Raw genomic sequence first — 23442 nt, forward strand, 5'->3', positions numbered from 1 at the left:
TACAATAAGATTTGCTGCTATAAATTCTCCTTCTAAGTACTTCTTTAGCAGCATCCCACAAATTTTGATATTTTGTGTTTTCATTTTATTTAATTTAAAATATTTTCTTATTTTTCTTTGGATTACCTCTTTGTTACATGGGTTATTCAGAAGTATGTTTCCTAATTTCTATTGGGAAATTTTCTAAGTGTATTTGTCTTATTGATTCATAATTTGGTCAGAAAACATACTTCATGTGACTTGAATCCTTTGAAACTTATTGAGACTTGTTTTGTGGCCTTGAATATGGTCTATTTTCGTACATATTCCAGGTACATTTGAAAATCATATATATTCTGCTGTTGTTGGATAGAGTGTTTTATAAATGTCAAGTAGGTCAAGTTGGTTGATATGGTTTTCAAATATGTTATATCCTTACTGATTTTCTGTCTATGTGTTTTATCAATTATTGAGAGGGAGATATTGAAATCTTTGACTTTAATTAGGAATTTAACTATTTTTTTTCCTGCAGTTCTATTGTTTTTGCTTTACATATTTTGAAGCCCTGCTACTCGGCAGGTATATATTTAGGATTGTTATGTCTTCATGATGAATCAACCTCTTTATCGCTATAAAATGCCTTTCTTCACCTCTGGTAATATTCTTTGCTCCAAAATCTACTTTGTGTGATATTAAGATAAACACTTCAGCTTTTGTTTTTTTGATGAGTATTAGCATGGCCTATCTTCTCTTTTACTTTTAACCTATTCATGTCTTCATATTTAATGTACTTTTTTTAAAGCAACATATAACTGTCTTGCAAGGTTTTTAAAAACCAATCTGACAAGCTCTATCTTTTATTTGAGATATTTAGACTGTTTACATTTAATGTAGTTATCCATATGGTTAAGTTTAAATTCATCATTTTACAATTTGTTTACTACCTGTCCTATTGGTCCTTGGCTTCCCTTTTCCTCTCTTGCCTTCTTTTGGATTAATTTAATATATTACTCCATTGTCAGCTTTTCTCCTTGTTGGTTTATTAGCATAATTTTGCTGTGTTAGTTTTGTGATTGTTTTAAATTTCGTAGTATGCTTCTTTAACTTATCACAGTGTACCGCCAAGTGATAGTATACCACTTTACATATCAAAACCTCACAAGCATACACTTCCATTTCTCTCCTCCTGACCTCTGTGCTCTTGTTGTTACACTATGTTTTCATACATTATAAACTCCACATTACAGTGTTATTTTGTTTAACCAGTCAATTATCTTTCAGAGATTTGAATCATAAGCAAAAGTTCTTATATGTTTACCTCTGTATGTAGTTATCATTTCCAGTGTTTGCCATTCCTTTGTGTAGATTTATATTTTTCTCTGGCATCATCATCTTATTCAGCCTGAAGGACTTTCTTTAACATCTCTTGTATTGCAGATCTGCTGGTGATGGATTCTTTCAGGTTTTACACGTCTTAAGAAACATTTGTTTCACTTTTGTTTTCGAACGGAATATTTATCAGATATAGAATTTTAGCCTGATAGTTTTTTTTTCCTTCAGTGTTTTAACAAATGTGCTTCCTCATCACCCTCCTCTCACTCGCATTGTTTCCAATGAGAAATTTGATGTCATCCTTATTTTTGTTTCTCTGTACATATGTCTTTTTTTTCCTTTTGGTTCCTCTTAAGATTTCTTCTTAAAACTCTTAATCATTGGCTTAAATAATTTGATTATGATGTCCCTTGTTCTAGTTTCTTTCAAGTTTTCTATGTAGGGGCTCAGTGAGCTTCTTGGATCTGTGGAGTTAGAGTTTCATCAAATTTGGAAAATTTTTAGCTGTTATTTCTTTAAAAAATTTTGACCCCGCTTTCTCTTTTTTCTCCTTCAGAGACTTCAATTACAAGTATATTAAGCTTCTTAAAGTTGTCAGCTCACTGGCACTATTTTTTAAAATAATTCTCATTTACCTCTGTTTTATTTTGGATAATTTCTACTTTTGTGGTTTGAGTTCACTAATCTTTTCTTCTGCTATGTCTAATTTGCCATTAATACCATCCAGTGTATTCTTCATCTCCTACATTGTGGTTTTTATTTCTAGAAGTTTGATTTGAAACTTTTCAATATCTTTCATGTTTCTGTCTAACTTTTTGAATATATGGAATACAATTATAATAACTATTTTAATGTCCTCATCTGCTTATTCTCACATCTGCAGATGGCTTTGATTGGTTGATTTATTTACTCATTATGAGTAACATTTTCCTGCTTCTTTGTTTTCCTGGTAGTTTTTGATTGGATGCCAGATTTGGTGATTTTTGCCTTACTGGTTGCTGAGTATTTTTCTATTTCTGTAAATATTCTTGAGCTTTTTTTCTGGGACCAGTGAAGTTATTTGATCCTTTTGGGGTTTGCTTTTATGATTTGTTAGGCAGAATCAGAACTGTGTTAAATCTAGGACTAATTATTCTGCACTACTGAGGAGATGCTTTCTATTCTCAATGCCCTTGAACCCTGAGATTATCTAGTCTAGCTGGTGGAAACAGGCACTCTTCCCAGGCTTATGTGAGTACCGTAATCTCAATCTTTTGAATGCTTTTTATTTTTTATTTTTATTTTTTATCCTTCTTACCTTGGGTAGTTTCTTCACACACAAGTGCTGACCAGTATTCAGTTAAAAGCTAGAAAGGGATTCTCTGCAGGTATTTGAATCTCCCTCTCTGTGAAGGTCTATCCTTGCGGGTACTCTGTGAACTCCCCTGTCCACTTTGACAGGTCCATGGTGGAGAAAATGCCCGTGTTTCTAGCACTGGTAAACTTGTCTCATCCAATGATTGTGAAAATAGAAGCAGAAAGAATTATTAAAGGGAAATCTGAATTCAGCCCGCTAAAAGTTTCTCTCTAACACTAAAAACAATTATTTTCTTGAAAATATTTATAGTCTGTGAGCTGTGTTAAAGCTTCTGTATATCCATTATTCAATGAACTTGTTATTGCTACAAGTTAGGTGTTATTTAGGCAATTATTGATGTTCAATGGGGAGCAAATCTTGGTAGGTATAGATTGAAACTTCAGAGTGAAAAAAAGGACTGGTTAGATCTAGGTAATTTGTTGACTCTTGATCTCTGCTATGGTTCCAGATATCTGGACAGATGTCCACCGCACTTTTTCATGTCCTCCACCCCTGGGATTCTGATGGGCAGTATGGGGTGGTAATGGATAAAGATGAATGTGGACCATGAGGAGACTAGTGCCAGGTAATGGACAGCCTGTTTCCCACCCACAGGTGCCTTTTTCATCCCCTACCTCATCTTCCTCTTTACCTGTGGTATTCCTGTCTTCCTTTTGGAGACAGCACTGGGCCAGTACACTAGCCAGGGCGGTGTCACAGCCTGGAGGAAGATCTGCCCCATCTTTGAGGGTGAGTAGCTATGTGCCTGATTCCTGGGTGTCTGCGCTTGGGGTTATAAACCTTATTTGGAATGACTGAGTGGTTTAGTAGCAGTGCTGACTGAGATAAGACTCTGTGTCATTATACTAAACCCTCCATTTATGGGCCCAGCACTGAGCTAATCGCCTAGTCCATCAGAGAATGGAGAAGATGGGGATGAGGAGGGGGCAAAAGCTTTAGGTTAAACAAGTAGAGTGCAAAGCTATTTTAGCTATATATTTTAAAAATATGCAACAATGATTCTGTAGTTTTGAAAACACTTAATTATAAAACATTTTAAAGGAGAATTTTAAGTCAGAAAAATATCATTAATAATTCTACCATCTTGAAACGATAGCTTTTAAAATTAGTGTTTATTTCAATATTTCTCTCGATGCAGGATTTTCTTAGGTTTCTATTTCGAAATAATTATATATTCACGAAAGTTGCAAAAATAGTACAGAGAGGTCACGTGTATCTTTCACCCAGTTTTACCAATGGTAACATCTTACACAACTATGGAACAATATCACAACTTGGAAACCAATGTTGGTACTATCCAGACCTTATTTCCATTTCACCAGTTTTCCTTGCACTCATTTGTGTCTGTGTAAGTATAATTCTGTGTAATTTTCTCACTGTGCGTGTGTAGATTTATGCAACCACCACCACGATCCACTTGGAGAACTGCTCCATCGCCACAAAGATCTCCGTCTTGCTACTCCTCCGTCGCCACATTGCCCCACCCCCAGCCTCTAGCAAGCACTAATTTGTTCTCTACCTTTATAATTTTGTCATTTTGAGGATGTTATGTAGATGGAAACACACAGTATAGAACCGTTTGAGATTGGCTTTTTCACTTAGCATGATACCCTTGAGATCCACCCAGCTTGTTCTTGTATCAATAGTTCATTCCTTTTTGTTGCTGAGTAGTATTCCATGGTATAGATGTATCACAATTTATTTAACCATTTACACACTGAAGAACATTTGGATTATTTCCAGTTTGGGGCTTTTATTTCATTCTTCCCTTCTCTGTATGTAGAGTTTACATATCTATTAATATAGAATATGCACAGTTTACATCCCTTTTTCAGTTAGTGTTGTTTTTCATTTTCTACAACAATCTTTTAATGATCACATAAATTTCTACCAAGTAAATATATCCTAATTTATTTAATAGTTCTTTGCTTTGGACTTAGTCTTATACATTTGAAAAAAAACTTCGAGTCAGTGATCTTTCAGAACTTAATAAAGATGACAGCTCACAGGAAGCCAGAAATAGGGCAGCAGAGGGCAGGGGGGAAAAGTCCCTTTCTGACTTAGGAAAGGCTGTTGGAGCAGGCAGCACACTCCTGCCTGCTGGGGAGGGAGAGAAGAGAGCCAGGAGCCTAGGCCCCAGCAGTTTCTGTTTTAGGACACTGACGGTGGAGCAGGGGTGGGTAATGTGTGAGAAATCTGCCACTGTCCCTAGCCCAATTCTGCCCCTCTCCCCATCCAGGCATCGGCTATGCCTCTCAGATGATCGTCATCCTCCTCAACATCTACTACATCATCGTTCTGGCCTGGGCCCTCTTCTACCTCTTTAGCAGCTTCACTATCGACCTCCCCTGGGGAAGCTGCCGCAATGAGTGGAATACAGGTAAGGTCATCTCCAGAGTTCATTTCCTCCTGCTGTTCTGCCACCTAAACCAGGGGTGGGATTGACACTATATCCCAGGCAACCAAATTCCCAACCATAACGTACTAGACATCTGCCAAGTGGGTTATGGAGATCTTACGTCAAAGATAAGAGCGAGATTTCACCAGCATCACAGGCAAAATGCCAAAGAATTTTAAAGTCTATTCAATTAATGTATTATGAATTCATGTATTATGAATAGAACTGACTATGTGGTTTACTATTTATTTATTCAGATTTGAAATATGATTAGTTGATACATGTATACATTGTTTGTTCATTTTTTTGTTTTTCATGTCTTCTCTCTGATACTATTTTAGGTCTTTCCAACTTACAATTTATCTGGATTTAACCAGAGAATAAGCAGTTTTGTATGTCATCAATAAAATTTATGATAGCAATTAATTTTCTCTCATCCTTGTAAGACTGCACGAGCCATCTATGGCAATAGAACTGCTGAGTCTAATGAATTGAAAGTAACGAAAAATTAAGAATACCTGGGGTAGTGCTGTCCAAAAGAACTTTGTGGTGATATACTGTCGAGAATGGTAGTCAACGTGGTGGTTTTTGAGAACTTGAAATGTGGCTAGTGTATGTGAAGAACTGAATTAAAAAAAATTTATTTAATTTTAATTAATTTAAAAGTAAAGGGCCATACACGGCTAGTGGCCACACTTGGGTGGTGCAGATAGAAAGCATATTGGACCTGTCCTGTTTGGGAACTCAGTGCTATTGTCTTGCTCTCACTGCCCAGATATCACTCAGGGCTTGTCAGGGCTTACCTGTGCCTTGATTAATTATTTTTGTTCGGTTAAATTACTCAGATCTAATCTGTAGTTTGGATCTTTTACTTAGCAAGGAGGCACATTTCTGCAATGTTTAGTATGGTGTTCAAGGCCCCTCTTGCCCTCAAACTTTATGCTCCCTTTCCAGGCATTCCCTGGAGGATCTCTGCCACCAGCTCCATTCCACCATTTTTCAAGTGAAAAGTCAAATCTTGGAGGTACCTCCCCTGACACCTCAAGATGTATTAGGTTCTTCTCAAATGTATCTGTCAGGACCTGCACTGACCCCTGGCCCTGCTGTGGCTCCTATGCTGGTTTTTGTCTGTTTGTCGGTCTGGTTTTCTCACAGGTCAGCAAGATCTCGAAGGCAGAAAGGGTGTCTTTATCTTTACAGCCTTCGTGCCTAGCACAGTGCTGCCTACATCACGATCATGCAAAAATATCTGTTGAATAAATCAAGTTTCAAAAATCTGTTTTATTCTAATATTTTCTTTATATGATATATTTTTCTTCTTCTTTTCCTCTCTCCCTCCCTCCTTCCTTCCTTCTTTTTTCTCTTACCCCCTACCTCTCTCCCTTGCTTGCTTCTTTCCTTTCATCTATGTGCACTGAAATCACCCTTGACAACCAGCTTTGTCAGGTGGTTGATTTACCCAGATGGTTGATTTATCCAGACCTCAGTGGAGTTCCTCTTGTAAAATTTCATGAAGTTCTAGTGGCTTTGGACTTTTGCTTCAGGGCATTGTTAGGTCCATCTGCCTTTAGGTTGATTGGGGGTGGTGGGTGTCTCTGAGACAATTCTGAGGCAAACTCAATACCCAAGTCTTCTGCTTATTGATATTTTGGACACTTCTCCTAATGAGTCTTGTTTTACTCCAAGCCTAGCATCTTTACTAGCATAGGAAGTCCCGCCCTGTCAAGATGAAACAACATTTTTCTGGGTGTGCTGTAGCTTCAAGGAAAGTGGTATGTCTAGTGAAAAGAGTGCTTGATTGGCATTCAATCATTCAACAGATATTACTGAGCTCCGACTATGCCAGGCTCTGTTCTAAGCACTGGGGATGATGTGGTAATGTATGAAGATGCAGGTCCCTGCTTGCATGGAGTTGTCATTCTAGTGACAGGAGACAGACCGTAAAATAAGTGAGAAATAACTACCATGTTAGAAGAAATACTGCAGAGAAAAATAAAACAGGGAGGAAGGATTAGGAGTTTTAGGGGTGAGGGGGCTGTAATTTTAAATGGGCTATCAAGGAAGGCCTCCCCGAGAAGTTGCCATCTGAGTAAGTGATGCTCTGAGGGAGGAGGGGGAGTGAGCCATTGGGGTGGCAGAGGGCAGACACTAGGTAGAAGAGACACCCAATCAAAGATCCTGGGGTGCCAGTGCTTTTAGCATCTGTGCCTGTGGCACCCAGGGAACAACAAAGAATTCATGTGGCCGGAGTGCTGAGTGGGGAGCAGTGGGAAATGAGGCTGGAGGGACAGGGTAGAAAATTAGGGCCTTGGGTGTGACTATAGGATTTTGGCTTTTTTCTCTGCGTGGGATAGGAAACCCATCGGAAGTTTTTAAACCGGGGCGTGACATAAAATGTGACTTAAATTTAAATAATATCTCTCTGACTGTATGGAGATTTGACTAGGGAGGCTAGAGTGGAAACTGGAAGCCAGTTGGTGGGGGCATGAGATGACGGTGACCTGCACCAGGGTGGTGGTAATGGTGATGGTGACAAGAAAAGTCAGATTCCAGATATTCTGAAGGTGGAATATACACAATTTGCTTGACCGGATTCTAGCCCTCCCTCAGTCACGTATAAACTAAGACAGGCCATTTCTAAGCAGACTTACTTCGTTATGTGTACAATGGGGAAAACATATGTCTTAAAATTTTCTCAGATTACTGTACTAATAAAATGTAAAAAACAGTGTGGAAACTCTTTGCGAAACTCCAAAGTCATGTACAGATAATTAGGAGCCACTACTTATAGAGCACTTCACAGAGATATTTGCATTTAATCCCCTATCGATCTTACAAATATATATTCTTATGTTCATTTTAGAGATGGGGCAAGTGAAGCTTAGGGAGTCAACAGTGAATGACCAGAGGGGCAGGATTCCAGCTAGAGTTTCTTGTGTCTGTACCTTTACCTGTACCTGTGTGCTTTAGCCGCTCAGCAGCATCACTTCCCTAGAAGGCATTCTTATTCCTGAAAGCTCATGAGTTTATACACAACAGTTACACAGAAATATTTATATGCTTCGGAGCAGACGGCATGCAGAGCATCTTTCCGGATGCCATGTGATCATGCTTTTAAAGAATATGTACCAAACATTTAAAAACCGACAAGTAAAAGTGTGTGAGAGAGGGTGGGGCGGGTTTGTTGAGGTCGTTATGTGCTTAAGAATGTATTGTATACACAACTTCAGCCCTTTTCCTTCCAGATACCTTACTTCCATTCTCTTAAAATTTCACCCCAAGTACTGGCTTATGATTTACTCTTGCTTCCTTCCCTGGGACCTATGCGTAGAACACTGTGTGGAGTTCCAGAGGATCAATGGCTCCCTGAATGTGACCTCTGAGAATGCCACCTCTCCTGTCATCGAGTTCTGGGAGTAAGTGAGCCTCATTCCCCATTCTAATGTGGGTTGTTTGCTTGAAAGAAGGGCACGGGGATGGTTCATGCAGCTGTGGCTCTCAGTGCAAGGGAAGAATCTCCATTTCCTTCTTCGGTGGCCTTGTCACCTAAGTGGCTTTTTTGCTATTGTGCCTATATTTGTGGCTAATGTAGAACTGGTTTCAGAGATGAGACTTTCACAGCTTTCCTCTGGTGTGCCTGCTTTCCCTCGCCCATGTGTCCATGCTCATGTCAGATAGTGTAAATGCATGTGTGCCCACGCTCCTAACCACACTCTTCTCTTCAGTTGCATGCGCACTTCCTCTCTCCCCAGTACTACTGTTCAACTTGGGCACGATTCCTAATATCAACATGTCCTAAAACTCTGGTTGAGAAAACATGTTTGTGCCTCCTTCTCCAGGTTACATTGATACTCAACCTCCCAGAGCAAACTTATCTGGGAATAGTTTATGTTTGCCTTCCTCTGTATGTACCCCCATCTCTGGGTAAAGAAGAGCCTCATGTTTTCGGGCAACAAGAGCTAACAAGCCTTTGGACAAGAGCCTGGAGGCATGGCTTGCTGCCCAAGACATGTGGGCTGCAAAAAGAAGGCCAGCAGCAAAAGTGGAGCCGGGCTCAAACTTCTCTCCCCAGGAGGCGGGTCCTGAAGATCTCTGATGGCATCCAGCACCTGGGGGCCCTGCGCTGGGAACTGGTTTTATGTCTCCTGCTTGCCTGGGTCATCTGCTACTTCTGCATCTGGAAGGGGGTCAAGTCCACGGGCAAGGTCCGTGTTGGAGAGCTGGTCAGCCCATCCCAGGACTCTCTGCCCTCACTAGGGTTTCAGTCACCCAAGAGTTTCCTGGGTGGTAGCCTAGTCAAGAATGGGAAGGAGGAAATGACCCAGTGAAAATTTTATGTGGTGCCCTTCTTTGATTCTGTGCCTCTCCTGGATCTAATTCCACGTCCTTTTGCTATTTGGGAAGATTGAGAGAGAGGGAGAGAAAGACAAGAAAGACACTTCCAGAGGAAGTTCATCTTGGAATATACCATATGTGTGGACACATTGCAAATTGAACACAGTTCACGGCTCCCTCGTTCATATAACACTTCTTTAGAAAAAGAGTTCCATTAAGGCTATTAGTCTCAAAACAATTCTCAGCCAACCTGAGAACTTGAGGGAACTCTTTGTCCTCGAGTGTATGAGGTGTTAGAAGGGCATTCTGAGTTCTTCTGGACTCTTGCCATGGAGGCCTCTGACAAGGCTTCCTTCCTAATCTGGTCGTCTGGTGGCACTAGGCTTGTAAGCTCTGCAAGGACAGGGATCATGTGTTACAGATCTTTTCACACCTGACAACCCTTGCCATAAATCTAAACATACTTGTTGGGAGAATGCCTAAGTTCATGCAATCACTCAACAAATATTTACTGGGTATGTGTTAGGGGGAGGATGAGTGCTTTAAGCTAGAAGGGGGAGGGAGAGGAGAGGTTGTGGCTCATGGCAGGGGAGAGGTGGAACTAAGCAGCGGCAGGGGTGAGGATGTAAGGGCAGAAGAGGAGCCACTTTGACCTCCTCTGTAGGTGGGGAGCTCCTGCCTCCAGCATCCCTGCAGGGTCTCCAGCCCCTGTTCCTCCTCAATGATGAGTTTCTTGTCTCTCATCTGCCCCTTGGTCAGGTGGTGTACTTCACAGCCACATTCCCTTACCTCATGCTGGTGGTCCTGTTAATTCGAGGGGTGACGCTGCCTGGGGCAGCCCAAGGAATTCAGTTTTATCTGTACCCAAACCTCACTCGTCTGCGGGATCCCCAGGTAAGAAGCCATAGACAAGTGCTATCATGTGGTCCTGAAGGCACTTGAATGTTGACCTTCTCTGTGCACTGGTGGGACATCCCTGCTTCTGGCTCAGCCCTAAGGGTTCCGTGGTGGTGGTGGTGGTGTGTGTGCGTGTGTGCGTGGGGGGGTGTTGCAGACGTCTGTTAGCAGCTGTTCGTGGTCCCCTTCCTTGGTTCACAGCTGCCAGGAAAGCCGGAGGGGGGCCCTACTAATGTTTCTCAGGGGCAGCAAATATGTCACTAACAGTCTTTACTCTCAGGCTGGTTCCATTCCTCCACATGTGCCCATCCTCTTTTTGAATTTTTTCACTTGGAGATCTCATTTCACACCTAGCTTCCTCTCTATTTCTTAAATCTCCACCAGCCCCTTTTGGTTTCTTCCCTGTGTCACATGGCCCATTCCTAGGCCCAGTTCCACAGCCCCTCCCAGGCCCTCCCAGCTGGGCTGGTGTTGAGTTTCGGTCAGTTGTCAAGAGGCCCTTCCTTGCCTCTTCACTCCCCTCAGCCAGCTTCTTTGTGGGTCGCCCTCTCTCTCCAAGAGAGGGGACCATGCTGTTAGAGGCGTTTGTAAAACGGGGCCTGAAATAAGAAGCCACTGCTTCTGACTGATTTCTTGCCTGCTCCTGTTTGGCAGCCATTTTGAAAGGGGGAAAAGCCAAAAGTTTTATTTTTTTCCAAGGGAAAATATTTTTTTAAATTTCACCCCCTGCTGTTGAGCTGGGTATCTTTATTAACCATTAAAATAATTCATTTACTTTTTTCTCCTCGTTCAAGTCATTTTAAAAAATCAATCAATTAATTAATTTTTAAAAATTAAGTTTATTGGGGTAACATTGGTTAATACAATTATATAATTTTCTGGCGTACATTATTATTTGATATCTGTGTATTCTATTGTGTGTTTACCACCCAAAGTCCAGTGTCATTCAGCTACCATATATTTGATTCCCTTTACCCACTTTGCCCTCCCTCTAAACCTTATATTTGACCCCCTTTACCCCATCTACCTCCCCCCTCCACCCCCACTCAACTAGTAACCACTAGTCTATAGTCCTCTGGTAACCACTAGTCTATCATCCATGTCCATGAGTCTCTGTTTGTCCTGTTCATTTGTTGCTTTTAGGTTTATATCCCACATATAAGTGATATCATGTTATTTTCAACTTTTTCTGTCTGGCTTATTTTGCTTAGCATGATTATTATCTCGAGGTCCATCCATGTGGTCGCAAATGGCAGTATTTCATCTCTTTTTATGGCCGAGTAATATTCCATTGTATGTATGTGCCATAGCTTCTTTATCCAGTCATCTATCGTAGGACACTTCAGTTAAAGCCAGAAGTTTTGATCCCTAAGATGTGTTACCCAGCTCCGTGCCCTGCCTCTTCCTCCCTGGGGAGATCCTCCCTTAGTGCTGGAGGAGGTTTTCTATGACAGAGGCCCTGACAAGACTTAGGGTGGGAGGAGCCCAGCACAGAGAAGATGACCAAGTGGATGGCTGTTCAAACATTTTAAAGAGTAAAGCACAAGCACAGTCTCTGGAATTGCTGACAGAGAGCAAGAGAAAAGGGAGCGGCACACACTTCCGCCATCCCTCTGAGGCTAGGGACTCAACTGACACAGAAGCAATAGCTCCTCCTTGTGCAGAATTTGGGGTGATGCAGAGCTCAATTAGTCCCAATTCTCCCAGCCGCCCTGGCAGAGTTATGACTTCTTCCATCTGGAGTTCCACAGGGACTGCCAGGCCTCCCCGTGGAGTCAAGTAGCCTTGAGTTCTGGGCATTTTTCAATGATCTTCTGATGGGACACAAGCTTATCCTTCCCCTCTCCTACTTCTTAAACATAACAGAGATACAGGTCGCAGCTGCATCATCTCCACGTGGGGCGCGAGAGCTGCAGGCAGGCTTTGGAGTCAAACTGTAGAGCCATAGCCTTTGGAGCTAAAAGGGCTCCAGAGATCACCTAGTGCAAACTCCTCATTGCACAGATGAGCCAACCGGGCCCAAGGTCACACAGCGAGTAAGTGGCAGGCCAAACAAAGTGTATTTTGATTTTGTGAATTGTAAGCTCTTGGCTTACCTGGAACCCAAGGGTCGTGAAAGAAAGTAGGTAGCAAGCAGAGGGTTGTGGGGCAGCAGAGTTGAAGGAAGGCTTTGAAGGATAGGTGTAGAGTCTGGCTTGGAGCACCTGTGCAACAGGGAGCCACTGTGGTTTGGGGGGAGAGGAGATGTGACCCAAGGTGCAGCTATGCTGCAAAGTACGCAATCATTTGCAGGTCAGGCTGGGAAGGAGGGACACGTTCAGGCCAAGAGACAGGCAGGTTGGCTGAGAGAGTGAAGGAGAAAGGGTCCAGTATTTCTGGAACTGATTTATGGCTTCTGTAATCAATGCCTTGTTTGTCCTGATCAGTGATTTATAGTCAACAGTTTTTGATTACTTACTACATCTCTGACATTAAGAGGTTTACACACATGGTTTCAGCTAATTCTCACAGCTGATCAATGAGATATCCTTATTTTACAGATAAGGAATTAAGGACTAGAGAACTTAAAGAACTTTCTATACTCGTACCTGTACCTGGAATCCAGGTCCAAATGATGACAAATTCCACATACTTTACGAAGTCTACCTCATAGCTCATTTGTTTAGCAGAATTTGTTAAGCATCTATTATGTGTCAGACCTATTCTAGGCAGAGTGCTCTATCTATCAATCATCTATCTATCATCTTCCATCAAATATAAAGAAAGCAGACCAGATAGCCTTCAACTCTGAGAGTTAATAAGGCCATAATTCTGTGTTTAGTTTACTGAAGGAGATAAGACATCTTAATCGAGTCTCGAGGATACCATCCTTCTAACCCCAGCCAGCTGTAGGGTGTGCAGGGAGCATATGTCTTCTAAGTCCTCTGAGGCTGTGGGGAGGGAGATGTTTCCAGAGCCAGACTTGGTCCTGAGCTTCTGAGATGCCTTATAAATGGCCTGGTCCTGGTCCCATGCTGAAGTGAGGCCTTTGTTGTCTGTGAGCAGAGCACGCCCCTGCCGGGCGAGGCTCCCTGCCAGAGCCCTAATTGATTGTAGTTGGCACTCCCCAGAAAGTATGATAATTCCAACTGGCATTTGCCTGGCACTTGAGCAAAGGTGTAAAATTCCTGCTACCCAACACAAAAACCAAAGACATCTCTCTGGCAAGCACTCAGTGTGGGAGCAGGGAGTCAGGCAGAGACAATGCTGGGTTATCTGGTTTCCTCTTCTCCTTTCGCCAGCCTTGCTGCGTGCCAGGAAGGCTGCTGCCTCTCCCGGTGTTCCCCGGGGCTTGTCTCTTTCGCATGGGGAAGGCCACTGGAGACTCAGGGTTCCACTGGTACAGTGTATGCTTTATTCTGGCACTTGTTTCTTTCCTTTTGACTGTTCTACTGTACTTTGTTAGGTTGATGAGGGCAGGGCTTGGAGGATAATGTGTCCAAAGAGCCTTTGTTGAAACTTTTAAATCTCTATGCTAAGCTATTCTAACTATTGATTAGAATGAGTCTTTTATACACACACACACACACACACACACACACACGTGTGTGCATATATGTGTGCATATATATTGTATATATATATGTATATATATTTTTATATATAAAAATATATATGTATGTATGTGTATATATACATATGTATGTGTATATATACACACATATACACATATATTTATATATAAATATATATGAAAATATATAAAAAATATGTGTGTGTATATATATACACACATATATATATTTTTTACATTGAAATCCATGGGACCTCGCCATTACCGTAAGGTGAGTTGCTTTTTTAAAATAAGCCAATGACAAACAGCAGCAGTAGCTGACACATTGATCATGTGCTTATTATTCACCAGGCGCTTTACTGAATGTATGACACGGTTTAATCTTTCCACCAACCCTGGGAGTTAGTTAGGTGTTAGCTTCATTTTACAGATGAAGAAACTGAAACTCAGAAAACTTAAGAAATTTGCCCCAAACCACAAAACTAGCATAGTGTGTGTGTGCGTGTGTGTGTGTGTGGTGGGTGCGGGGGGTGGGGGGGCGGGACTTGGGTCTTATCCCAAGTTGTCTTTTGGAGTCTGCTATCTTAATCACCATGATATTCATTTTCTAAAGAATATTAATTATTTGAGAGTCTTAAGGGCTGTTTTTTATTATTCCAGAATTATTTCAGGTGGGATAGGGAACTAATATTTATTTATGTTAAGCATTTTACATACATTATTTGTTATTATACCCATTTTCCTGAATAGAGAAGTAAGGTTCAGAGAAGTTAAGTGACTTTCCTAAGATCACACAGCTAGTAATTGATAGAGTTAGTGATTGAGCCCAGTTCATTTTGACTCCAAAGCCCAGGTTTTTTCCATTACATACTATTGCCTTTCTAAAAGGGGTTGGACTCAAAGTTGAAAGCACCCTTCCTGAACCTCCTAGAGGTCCCTCTCTTCTTCTATGCCCCAGAGGACTCTTTTTTTGCATATACCCACCAAGTGGTTTTCACACTTCTTTTATTCTTGGTCAGTCTTCTGCCCCAGCCAAAGACACCTTGGAGTTTTGTCCTAGAAACCAGGGCTCCCGGCATGGGCAGAGAGTCGGTCGCCTGTGGTGGGAACAGAACCGCTTGCCCTGCTTGTTCCTTCTTCTGACCTCATTCCTTTCCCCCATCCCAGCAGGCTTGCCCAGTCAGCAGCTGTGCAGAGAGCTGGGGTTTGCCAAGCTCCCAGTAAGGGGGATTCCAGTCAAAGGCACCATATCTGACCCTTGCACTCTGAACTCTCAGCCCTCCTGCTGTAATTTTCTTTGTTCTCATTAACCTCTTCTCCCAACTCAGTCTTAGTCTTTCCCCCGCAGGGTGAGGTGAACTGCCAAGTCATAATTTTTCTTCCCAAGCCCAAGTTTAGAAAGCTTCATAACCACAGGATTTGCACCCCCTGCCGGCATAGGGGCGGCCACAGACGTCTCTGCTGGCGCTGATGGTTTCCCTGGTAACGTGTGGGTCCATCCACATCCTGTGTACTGAGAAGCATGGGAGCAAACACCTTAGGCCTGGATGACTTGTTTGGGAGAGATCACCTGATCTTATTACTGCGTGATCCCTAGGCAGATAAGCATCGCTCCCAGCCCTACATCTCTGACCCTGGGTAAATCCTTGCTGTACAAGCTCAGAGCCGCTTGTAATCTACTGAGTGAGCAAGAACGAAATAGAACAGAGTGACCTTCAGACCAGAGGTCACTGAGTTTTCTTGAGATGACCATTTCACAGTATCTGGTGGGGGGAGGCGGGGAACAGAATTTTAGAATTAAAAAAAGGAGCAAATAGACCACGCAAGGCTTAGCCTCAAACTTTGTGGCATCACACTGAATTTTGCAAGCACCTTCCTTCTTGGCTGCAGGTTTTTTCTTTTCATTCCTACCCTTTCCTTTTTTCGCTTCTGAAATAAACCCTGATGCCTTCTCTCCTTTCCCGATATAATTTCCTCAAGTTTAAAAAAGTCCCCAGGTGTTTCCATCCTTTGTGCTATTTCTTGCTTGCCAGGCCCTTCTGGATCTGCCCCTGAGCCCTTTTCCCTGGGGGCAGCTCCAGCAGCGCAGAATACCTTGGGGATGGGAGTCACAGTGAGCAGAGGGGACAGGAGGCTAGAGACAGTCTCCTTTTTTCTTCACCATCCTTCCCTGCTCTTTCCCCATTCCTGCAGAAACAACTGTAACAAGAAGAGTGAGTGCTTCGATTGGGTCCCTAACGCCGGGGGCTGTAGGGCAGTGATTCTCACATCTAACTGCTCAGTAGGATCACCCATTAAGCTCTGAAAATAATACAGACTTCTGGGTTCTCCTTTAGCCCTAGAGATTCAGTATCTCAGCTGGGGATGTTGGCCGAGGAATCAATGTGATTCTGATGTAGTCAGCTTGTCAGCGAGTCCCCTGTATCCACTTTGGTGCGGTGAATCAGAGAACAAGAGAAAAGGAGGTTGAGGGTGGTGGTGATGGTTAGAGAGGCAGGGAGAGGCAGGTAAGGGACTGAGGAGCTTTGCACAGAAAGAAGCTGAGGCTCTGGTGTGTGGGGGCCTTGGGACACCGGTACTAGTGAAAAGAAAGCAGGGGCCTGTTTTGGGGCTACTGGGGGAGATCCAGGCAAAAGATAAGACATGGGGAACACGGAGATGTTGGGGTCCCTGCCTGTTGATGTCTCCGTCCATAGCTCAGTGCTCACTCGTAGAGCTCATATCCTCTGAAGGCAGGAGGTGCCTGGGAAAGTCTGTAACCCCAGGACCCCACCTCCTGCCTATCTGCAGGGTTGCTTAGTCTTGTTTGTCTTGATGTTCTTTCCCTTTGGGATGTTATTCTAGCTGTTAAATCTAAATCATAACATACACAGGCTTGGTCAGCAGCTGAGATAATAACGGTGACAACCATACCCTCTGTTTAGCTGAACTCTCCGCCCCTCCCCCAAGGAGTACAAAGTCCTTTACAGATGCATTTCTGTTCATCCTCTTGCTTTTTGTGAGCTGAGGATTACGCTTCCTGTTTTTCATAAAGCTTTGAGGCATGACGAGCAAAGCTACATGCCCACAATGGCACTGATAATAAGGACCCATTAGCCTAGAGATCCTGTGTCTGGATTCCTTCCAAACTGGTCACATCACCAGGAGAGCCCAGGACAGGAGAACATGGAGGCAGAACCAAGGCTTTGTTTCCATGATGAAAACCTGGTGCCCGCCTAGCTGCCTAGCTTACGTCTACAGCACCCTCCCACCTTCCCGTCTTCCTCCACCACGGGTCCTTTCGTCGTCGTCTTTGAATGCCTAGGCCACCCTAGTAGTGCCCGAGAAACCCTATCTGCGGGCCCAGGAAGTCAAGCCCATTGGGCCGGCAGGGTTGTAGGGGGGCCCCGCACAGCCTGAGAGCAGGGTTCACAGTGTCTGGCTCTCCTGCGTGCTCTCACAGAGCCCAGGTGCCCTGGCTTCCCTGGGGCGCAGCTTTCTTGCCTTTTCCCTGTGTAGGTGTGGATGGATGCGGGCACCCAGATCTTCTTCTCCTTCGCTATCTGTCTAGGGTGCCTGACGGCCCTGGGCAGCTACAACAAGTACCACAACAACTGCTACAGGTGACTTGGGGGAGTGGGGCCTGAGCCACAAACCCACATCTCTCTACTGTCCCTCCAGCCATGCAGGATCAGGGGTGATTGAGAGGGTGCACCAGCTCATGGATTCGCCCAGCCCCACCCTTCACCCCACTTTCCAATACTCCAGGGCTGCCAATTACTGAAAGGAGCCCAGCGCAGCATGGGCAAAGGGACTGCTTCCAAAAGAATGGGAGAGTTTGGGTTGGCTGGGAAACCAAGCGGGAGCCCGGCCTGGGTCCTGGCTAAGGTAGAGGTCAGTGGGCGCGGAGGCAAGCCCGAGACGCGAGTCGTCATGCCATGCAGTGGAGCCTCAGTCTTGCCCGCTTCGTGCATTTGCCCCAGCAAACGTGGATCCTTACGTGCTTCCCTGCACTCCTCGCCCAGCTCATGTCTCCTCCCCGTGGTTCCCTTGGCCTACCTGGTTCATATTAGAGAATGTAAGCCAATTTTAATATTAGCTGAAAATATCATATTATGCATTTTAGAATCAAAATTTAGGTGACTGAGAATTATCTGTTGCTTGGGATTTCCCAGGCCTATGTCCTCAACATTGGCACGCCACGCTGAATTGTGTCAGAGCGGTGGTGTTCCAAAGGTGAGGTTGCAGTATGGCGGGGAGGGGAGACTGTGTGGCAGTTTGTAATTTTCAGATTAATATTTTACCTTCTCAGAGCCTCATTCTTTTAGGACTACCTTGATTTATTTCAAGCGTAAGCTAATGGAGCAGGGAAAGCAGAACCGTCCCTTAAATGTTCATCTTAATTCTGTGAGGCAGCCCCTCTGGCCTGTCTGCCCTGAAGGGCAGGGCTCCCCTGGGGTTCCCATTGGCTCTGACCGGAGGCCCTGCAGCCCTTTTGACCCACCTGTTTCCACCTCCTCCACTCCCCACAGGGACTGCATGGCCCTCTGCTTCCTCAACAGTGGCACCAGCTTTGTGGCCGGGTTTGCCATCTTCTCCATCCTGGGCTTCATGTCCCAAGAGCAGGGGGTACCCATCTCTGAGGTGGCCGAGTCAGGTGAGTGTTGGGGAGGCTCAAGGCCATGGATTCTGTGAGTTTTAAACCTTTGCCAACTGGGTTCCAGAAGCGTTTCTATTGTCACCTTCACCGTAGGTGAGCTCTGGTCACCTTTCAGTGGATACACCCCAGGGAGACCTGGGGGAAGACTTAAAAACAGTAAATCCAGCTTCAAAGGGTGAATGGGTACAGTGATCACTTTTCTTCCCACCCCAGCCTGCGGTTCTTTACACTGGAGGTCACCAGTGTTATCAGGTTCATGTTTATCCCTCCAGAAATAGTTTAGGTGTACATGAGAAAGAAATACACACTCATATACACACACATATTCATTCATACTTAGGTACATACTACTATTTCTATTTCTCCCTCCCCCTTTTAAAAAACCAATTGATAACATACTATATATACTGTTTTGCATTTTGACTTATTCACTTTAAACTGTCTCAGAGTTTATGTTGGCAGATAGCATTTCTTCCTTTTTTAAGTGACTGCTTTTCTACCATGCAGTCTTGTTGTTGCTTCTTCTAAATAAAATCGAGAACTGGTCCTCTATCTGGGTAAGCTGTTTCTTTTGCTCTTCCCTATTCTTGGGGACCACCCACTTGCACTCCGAAACAAGACAATTTTTATCACAGCATTCACAAACCCACCCTTGTTACATAGAGTGCCAAGCACTGGGCAACTAACATTGCTGACCCTTATTAAAAATGATAATATTTTACTTTTATTAAGCACTTACTATATGCCAGGCACTGTGTGACGCATTCTGCCTGTACCACGCAAAGGAAAGCCGTGAGGTGAGTGCTGGTATCATCCCCATCTCACCAGTGCGGGGAGTGCACTTCGAGAGGTAAAGGACTGTCCAAGGTTAAAGGTCACAGGGTCACACCCTTTGTTTCAAAGGAAGCTTCCTATCGATGAACCCAGGTGCTGGCAGGTGACTCTGTTCCTACTATTTGAGCCAGCTGAGAGGAACATTAATTTATTTGAGAGGTTGTATGTCAGTCGTATTCTGAAATTAATGCCAGTTCACTCATAGGGTGATGGGAAAGGCTCTGGGTGTAGAGGTGCCAAACTGGTGGCCGTAGGCCCAGTCTAGTCTTGGAACCATTTTCTCTATAGAAACCACACAGTGATTATACCTTAGTTGTCGGGGACATGATGACTCCAGGTCTCATCAGGACCCACCACTCCCTCATTTTACACTGGATCAGCTTCACCTATGTACAGGGCCTGCCTGCCTGCCCCTGAACTTGTTTTAAGCTTGAAATCTCTGATTTGGGGCAAAAAATCTGGAGAACGAGATCAAAGGATTTGGAGTAGAGCTTACAGAAATGTGTGTGATATACCCCTTTCTGTTTTCCAAAGCCTTTTATACCCACAGCCTCTACGTTCTGTTTCTGCAAATGAGAATACAGCAGTGGTGGCTTGGAAGTTTAGGGACCAGGTAGAAGTTTGAGTGATTTCTCCTAGGTGAGGACAGTGGTGGTGATAATAACTTTGGGGTGAAGTTGCCTCTGGCTCCCATTATTCCCTGGCAGCACACTGGGATCACATGTGCCCCGGAGCTGGCCCACACACTGAGCCGTGTTCCTCTGCTTCCTGCCGTAGGTCCTGGCCTGGCTTTCATCGCCTACCCCCGGGCTGTGGTGATGCTGCCCTTCTCTCCTCTCTGGGCCTGCTGCTTCTTCTTCATGGTCGTTCTCCTGGGACTAGATAGCCAGGTATCAAGAGGTGGCCACACAGAGGCTAAAAGATGATGGGCGTTGGCGAGCTGGGGGAGGGGGAGCAGTGGACTTGATACCCTGAGGGACCTTAAAACAGTTGGGGACTGGGCGAATGTCAGATGTGGATGCCCTTCTAGGGACCAGGAAGAGCTTTGAAGCGTGGGCCCAGACCTAACTTGTAAAGACAGCTCTGGGGACTTGAGACGAGGGAGGCTGGCATAGCTGACCCTGGGAGCCATAAGCCAGAGCGAGTTGATGGAGCTTATTTTGGCAGCTCTCTTTCCCTCCAATTCTTTTGCCCTCTCATCCAGTTTGTGTGCGTAGAGAGCCTGGTGACGGCGCTGGTGGACATGTACCCACATGTGTTTCGTAAGAAGAATCGGAGGGAGGTCCTCATCCTTGGAGTGTCTGTCACCTCCTTCCTCCTCGGGCTGATCATGCTCACGGAGGTGAGGCTTCAGGGTGGGGATCGGGTGCAAAGGAGGAGCAAAGGTGGACAGCTGCCACCTGTCAGATGGAGCAGGCTGCCATGGTTTCTGGGCACTGGGACTCACTCCTTTCCCAACCACAGGAAGCCCAAAGTAGGCGGGTCCTTCCTCTCGCCTTTGGGCATTGACCACCTGCTTCTGGGGACAGGTGAGGGGTATTTTGGCTCCGCGGTAACCTAAAAAATATGGAAACGATGGTTGAGAAGTCTTGGATTAGGAAAAACTGCCTCTCCAGCAAGATTCCATAATTTCTCGGGCAGCTGCACCGAGTTCCAGGGATAAACTTCAAAGAGAGAAAGGGAGCCCTGGGGATGTGTGATGTCTCAAAGGAGAGGGAAGGAGATGGAGCTTCTCAGCTTGATAATACCAATGACAGATCCTATCCTGAGTTTTGCCAGAAAAGTACACATTATGTCTTAGATTTCTGAGTCAATCTCTAAATGTTCTCAGAGACAATCTAACAATAGCTATTTAGTTCATCTATCATTCGTCTGAAAACAATAATAAAAAGTAAAAGTAATTATTGCCTCGTATCTGCCTAGTGCCTTACAGCTTACAAATTACATTCTCTTTTAATATCTGTCTTTCGTGATCCTCACCAACTCTGTTCTGTGCCCTAAGGGTGTGAGGCTTGGGGGCATGGGGGAAATCTGTCTGTTTCTTCCGGATAAAGTGCTGTTTTTTTTGTCTCCTCCTGGGCAGGGTGGTATGTACGTGTTTCAGCTCTTTGATTACTATGCAGCCAGTGGCATGTGCCTCCTGTTCGTGGCAATCTTTGAGTCCCTCTGTGTAGCTTGGGTCTATGGTGAGTGACTGTCCCTAACCCCAGTGCTCACATCCACCCCAGGGCCCCTAGACAGAAGAGAGACATCCAACGCTCGCACCCACCTTTTCTTGAGATTTCCCCCCCTATCCAACCTCAAAAATCTCAGTAATCTTAAATTGCTACCATTGGAAGGACCCTCCCAGAGGTTGCCTTGCCTGCCCTCCTGATTATGGTTGCACCTAGACCACCTCAGGTGGACCCATATCCTGTCTTATCCAAACTTTTTTGGCCTGTAACAGTCTTGATAGTCAGAAGGTTGTTGCCTTTGCTGCCACTACCATTTATGCCTCTGAGTACTAGGGAAGAGTTCTCTCCCAGCAGTAATCTGTAAAGACAACCATGATGTCTTCTGTTTATTAGTCCTTACCCTTCCTGGTCTGCGTGGGTCCATCCTGATGCTCTGGATGCTAAAGAATGTCCTTTCTTTCCCTTCCTTCCTTCTCTTCATGGTAGGAGCTGGGCGCTTCTATGACAACATCGAAGATATGATTGGGTACAGGCCATGGCCTCTTATCAAATATTGTTGGCTCTTCCTCACACCAGCTGTGTGCACAGTAAGATAACCTTCAGGGAGGGGAGCCAGATGGTGGTGGCAGGAGACTAGGTGGGCTGTGAGCCCCAGAAGGGTCTTCTCCATGGGGATTGAACATCACTTTAGATTTTCATTCATCCTCCTGTTGTATTCTAGAAAGTGACATCAAGATAGAGTCTTCCTTTCCATTTCACAGAAGGATAAACTGAGGTCCAGCGCTATCAGACAGTCTGACTAACACCACAGTGGGAGTCTAATGTCACAGGCAGGACTGAAACCCAAGTGCATTGGGCTGCTCATAAAAACACCGATAAACCACAGCAACAGTGATAGCAACAGATACAAAAACACTTACCTTGTGCTTTACACATTTTAACCCATTTAATCCTCACAAGAACCCCACAAAGTAAGAATTACCATTATATTTATTTTACAGATGAAACTGAAGCCAAAGAGGTTAAGAAATTTGCCCAAGCTAGAAAGTGACAGAGAGCTAGGATTCAAGCCCAGGTGACTTGGCTCCAGAACCTGAGCCGTGAACCATGCTGTGCTGCTTCCTCTGGCTTATCATTTGTGTCCACAGTTCCCCTGAGTGCCCACTGTATGCAGGATGTAATAAAGCCTGACCCCTGCCCTTGAGGTACTCGCAGCGCCACCTGCTGGTGCAGGAAACTTAAACAACTGAAAGCACCGGCAGGCACACAATCTTGTCCTAATTGGGAGGCCAGCCACGTGGAGAAGTGCCCAGGGGCACAGGGGCCGTGGAGGGACAGGGTAGGTACCCTGAAAATACCTATTGGGGGTGTGGGATTTTGAGCAGAATGTGGCTGGAGGTTGGTTGGAGGCTGAGTGATCCACAAGAGCCTGGAAGAAAATCCAGGCTTGGAGCACGATTTCTGCCGGCTCCTCCACGTGGCACTGAGGGCACAGCGCCCCTGCTCTCCAGCCCCTTCTCTTCTGTTCTCGCCCTCAGGCCACCTTCCTCTTTTCCTTGATCAAGTACACTCCACTGACTTACAACAAGAAGTACACATACCCCTGGTGGGGGGACGCACTGGGCTGGCTCCTGGCTCTGTCCTCCATGGTCTGCATTCCCGCCTGGAGCTTCTACAAGCTCAGCGCCCTCAAAGGTTCCTTCAGAGAGGTAGAGAGTTAGCAGGGAGGGGGCCTTCAGAGGTGGAGGGCGGTCAGCGGTGCCTGCCAGGGTAGCAGCTGGTGCACAAGGTGCACAGGGTCGGCGAGTCTGGTGTGGGGATCAGGGAGGGACAGGGCGAGTCCTGACAAGTCTCATACGGAGACTGGAGCCAGTGGTGATTGTGGGCCTGGCACCTGGAGGGCGCGTTTCCATATGGGAGGAGGCAGGCAGACTTTGGTGATGC

General features: G+C 44.8%; 1 protein-coding gene across 6 annotated transcripts in view; it reads left to right on the forward strand.

Annotated features, from left to right (window-relative positions):
• SLC6A13 (solute carrier family 6 member 13) overlaps positions 1 to 23442 on the forward strand; it is a 38779-nt gene that overhangs the window by 12658 nt on the left and 2679 nt on the right. For 4 of the 6 annotated variants that reach the window (XM_016142584.2, XM_016142592.2, XM_016142608.2 and 1 more), the window contains exons 3-14: positions 3263 to 3397; positions 4908 to 5048; positions 8398 to 8482; positions 9139 to 9271; positions 10161 to 10295; positions 17350 to 17453; positions 18363 to 18487; positions 20102 to 20214; positions 20529 to 20666; positions 21408 to 21510; positions 21985 to 22085; positions 23037 to 23207. In XM_016142584.2, coding sequence (XP_015998070.1) covers positions 3263 to 3397; positions 4908 to 5048; positions 8398 to 8482; positions 9139 to 9271; positions 10161 to 10295; positions 17350 to 17453; positions 18363 to 18487; positions 20102 to 20214; positions 20529 to 20666; positions 21408 to 21510; positions 21985 to 22085; positions 23037 to 23207 — 1484 coding nt within the window. Of the gene's footprint in view, positions 1 to 3262; positions 3398 to 4907; positions 5049 to 8397; positions 8483 to 9138; positions 9272 to 10160; positions 10296 to 17349; positions 17454 to 18362; positions 18488 to 20101; positions 20215 to 20528; positions 20667 to 21407; positions 21511 to 21984; positions 22086 to 22499; positions 22838 to 23036; positions 23208 to 23442 lie in introns of those variants that run through there. The other 2 variants (XR_001596663.2, XM_016142618.2) reach the window with 2 other exon arrangements.

The sequence above is a fragment of the Rousettus aegyptiacus genome, unplaced genomic scaffold (genome assembly GCF_014176215.1).
Source record: "Rousettus aegyptiacus isolate mRouAeg1 unplaced genomic scaffold, mRouAeg1.p scaffold_m13_p_2, whole genome shotgun sequence".
In the NCBI taxonomy this organism is placed as follows: domain Eukaryota; kingdom Metazoa; phylum Chordata; class Mammalia; order Chiroptera; family Pteropodidae; genus Rousettus; species Rousettus aegyptiacus.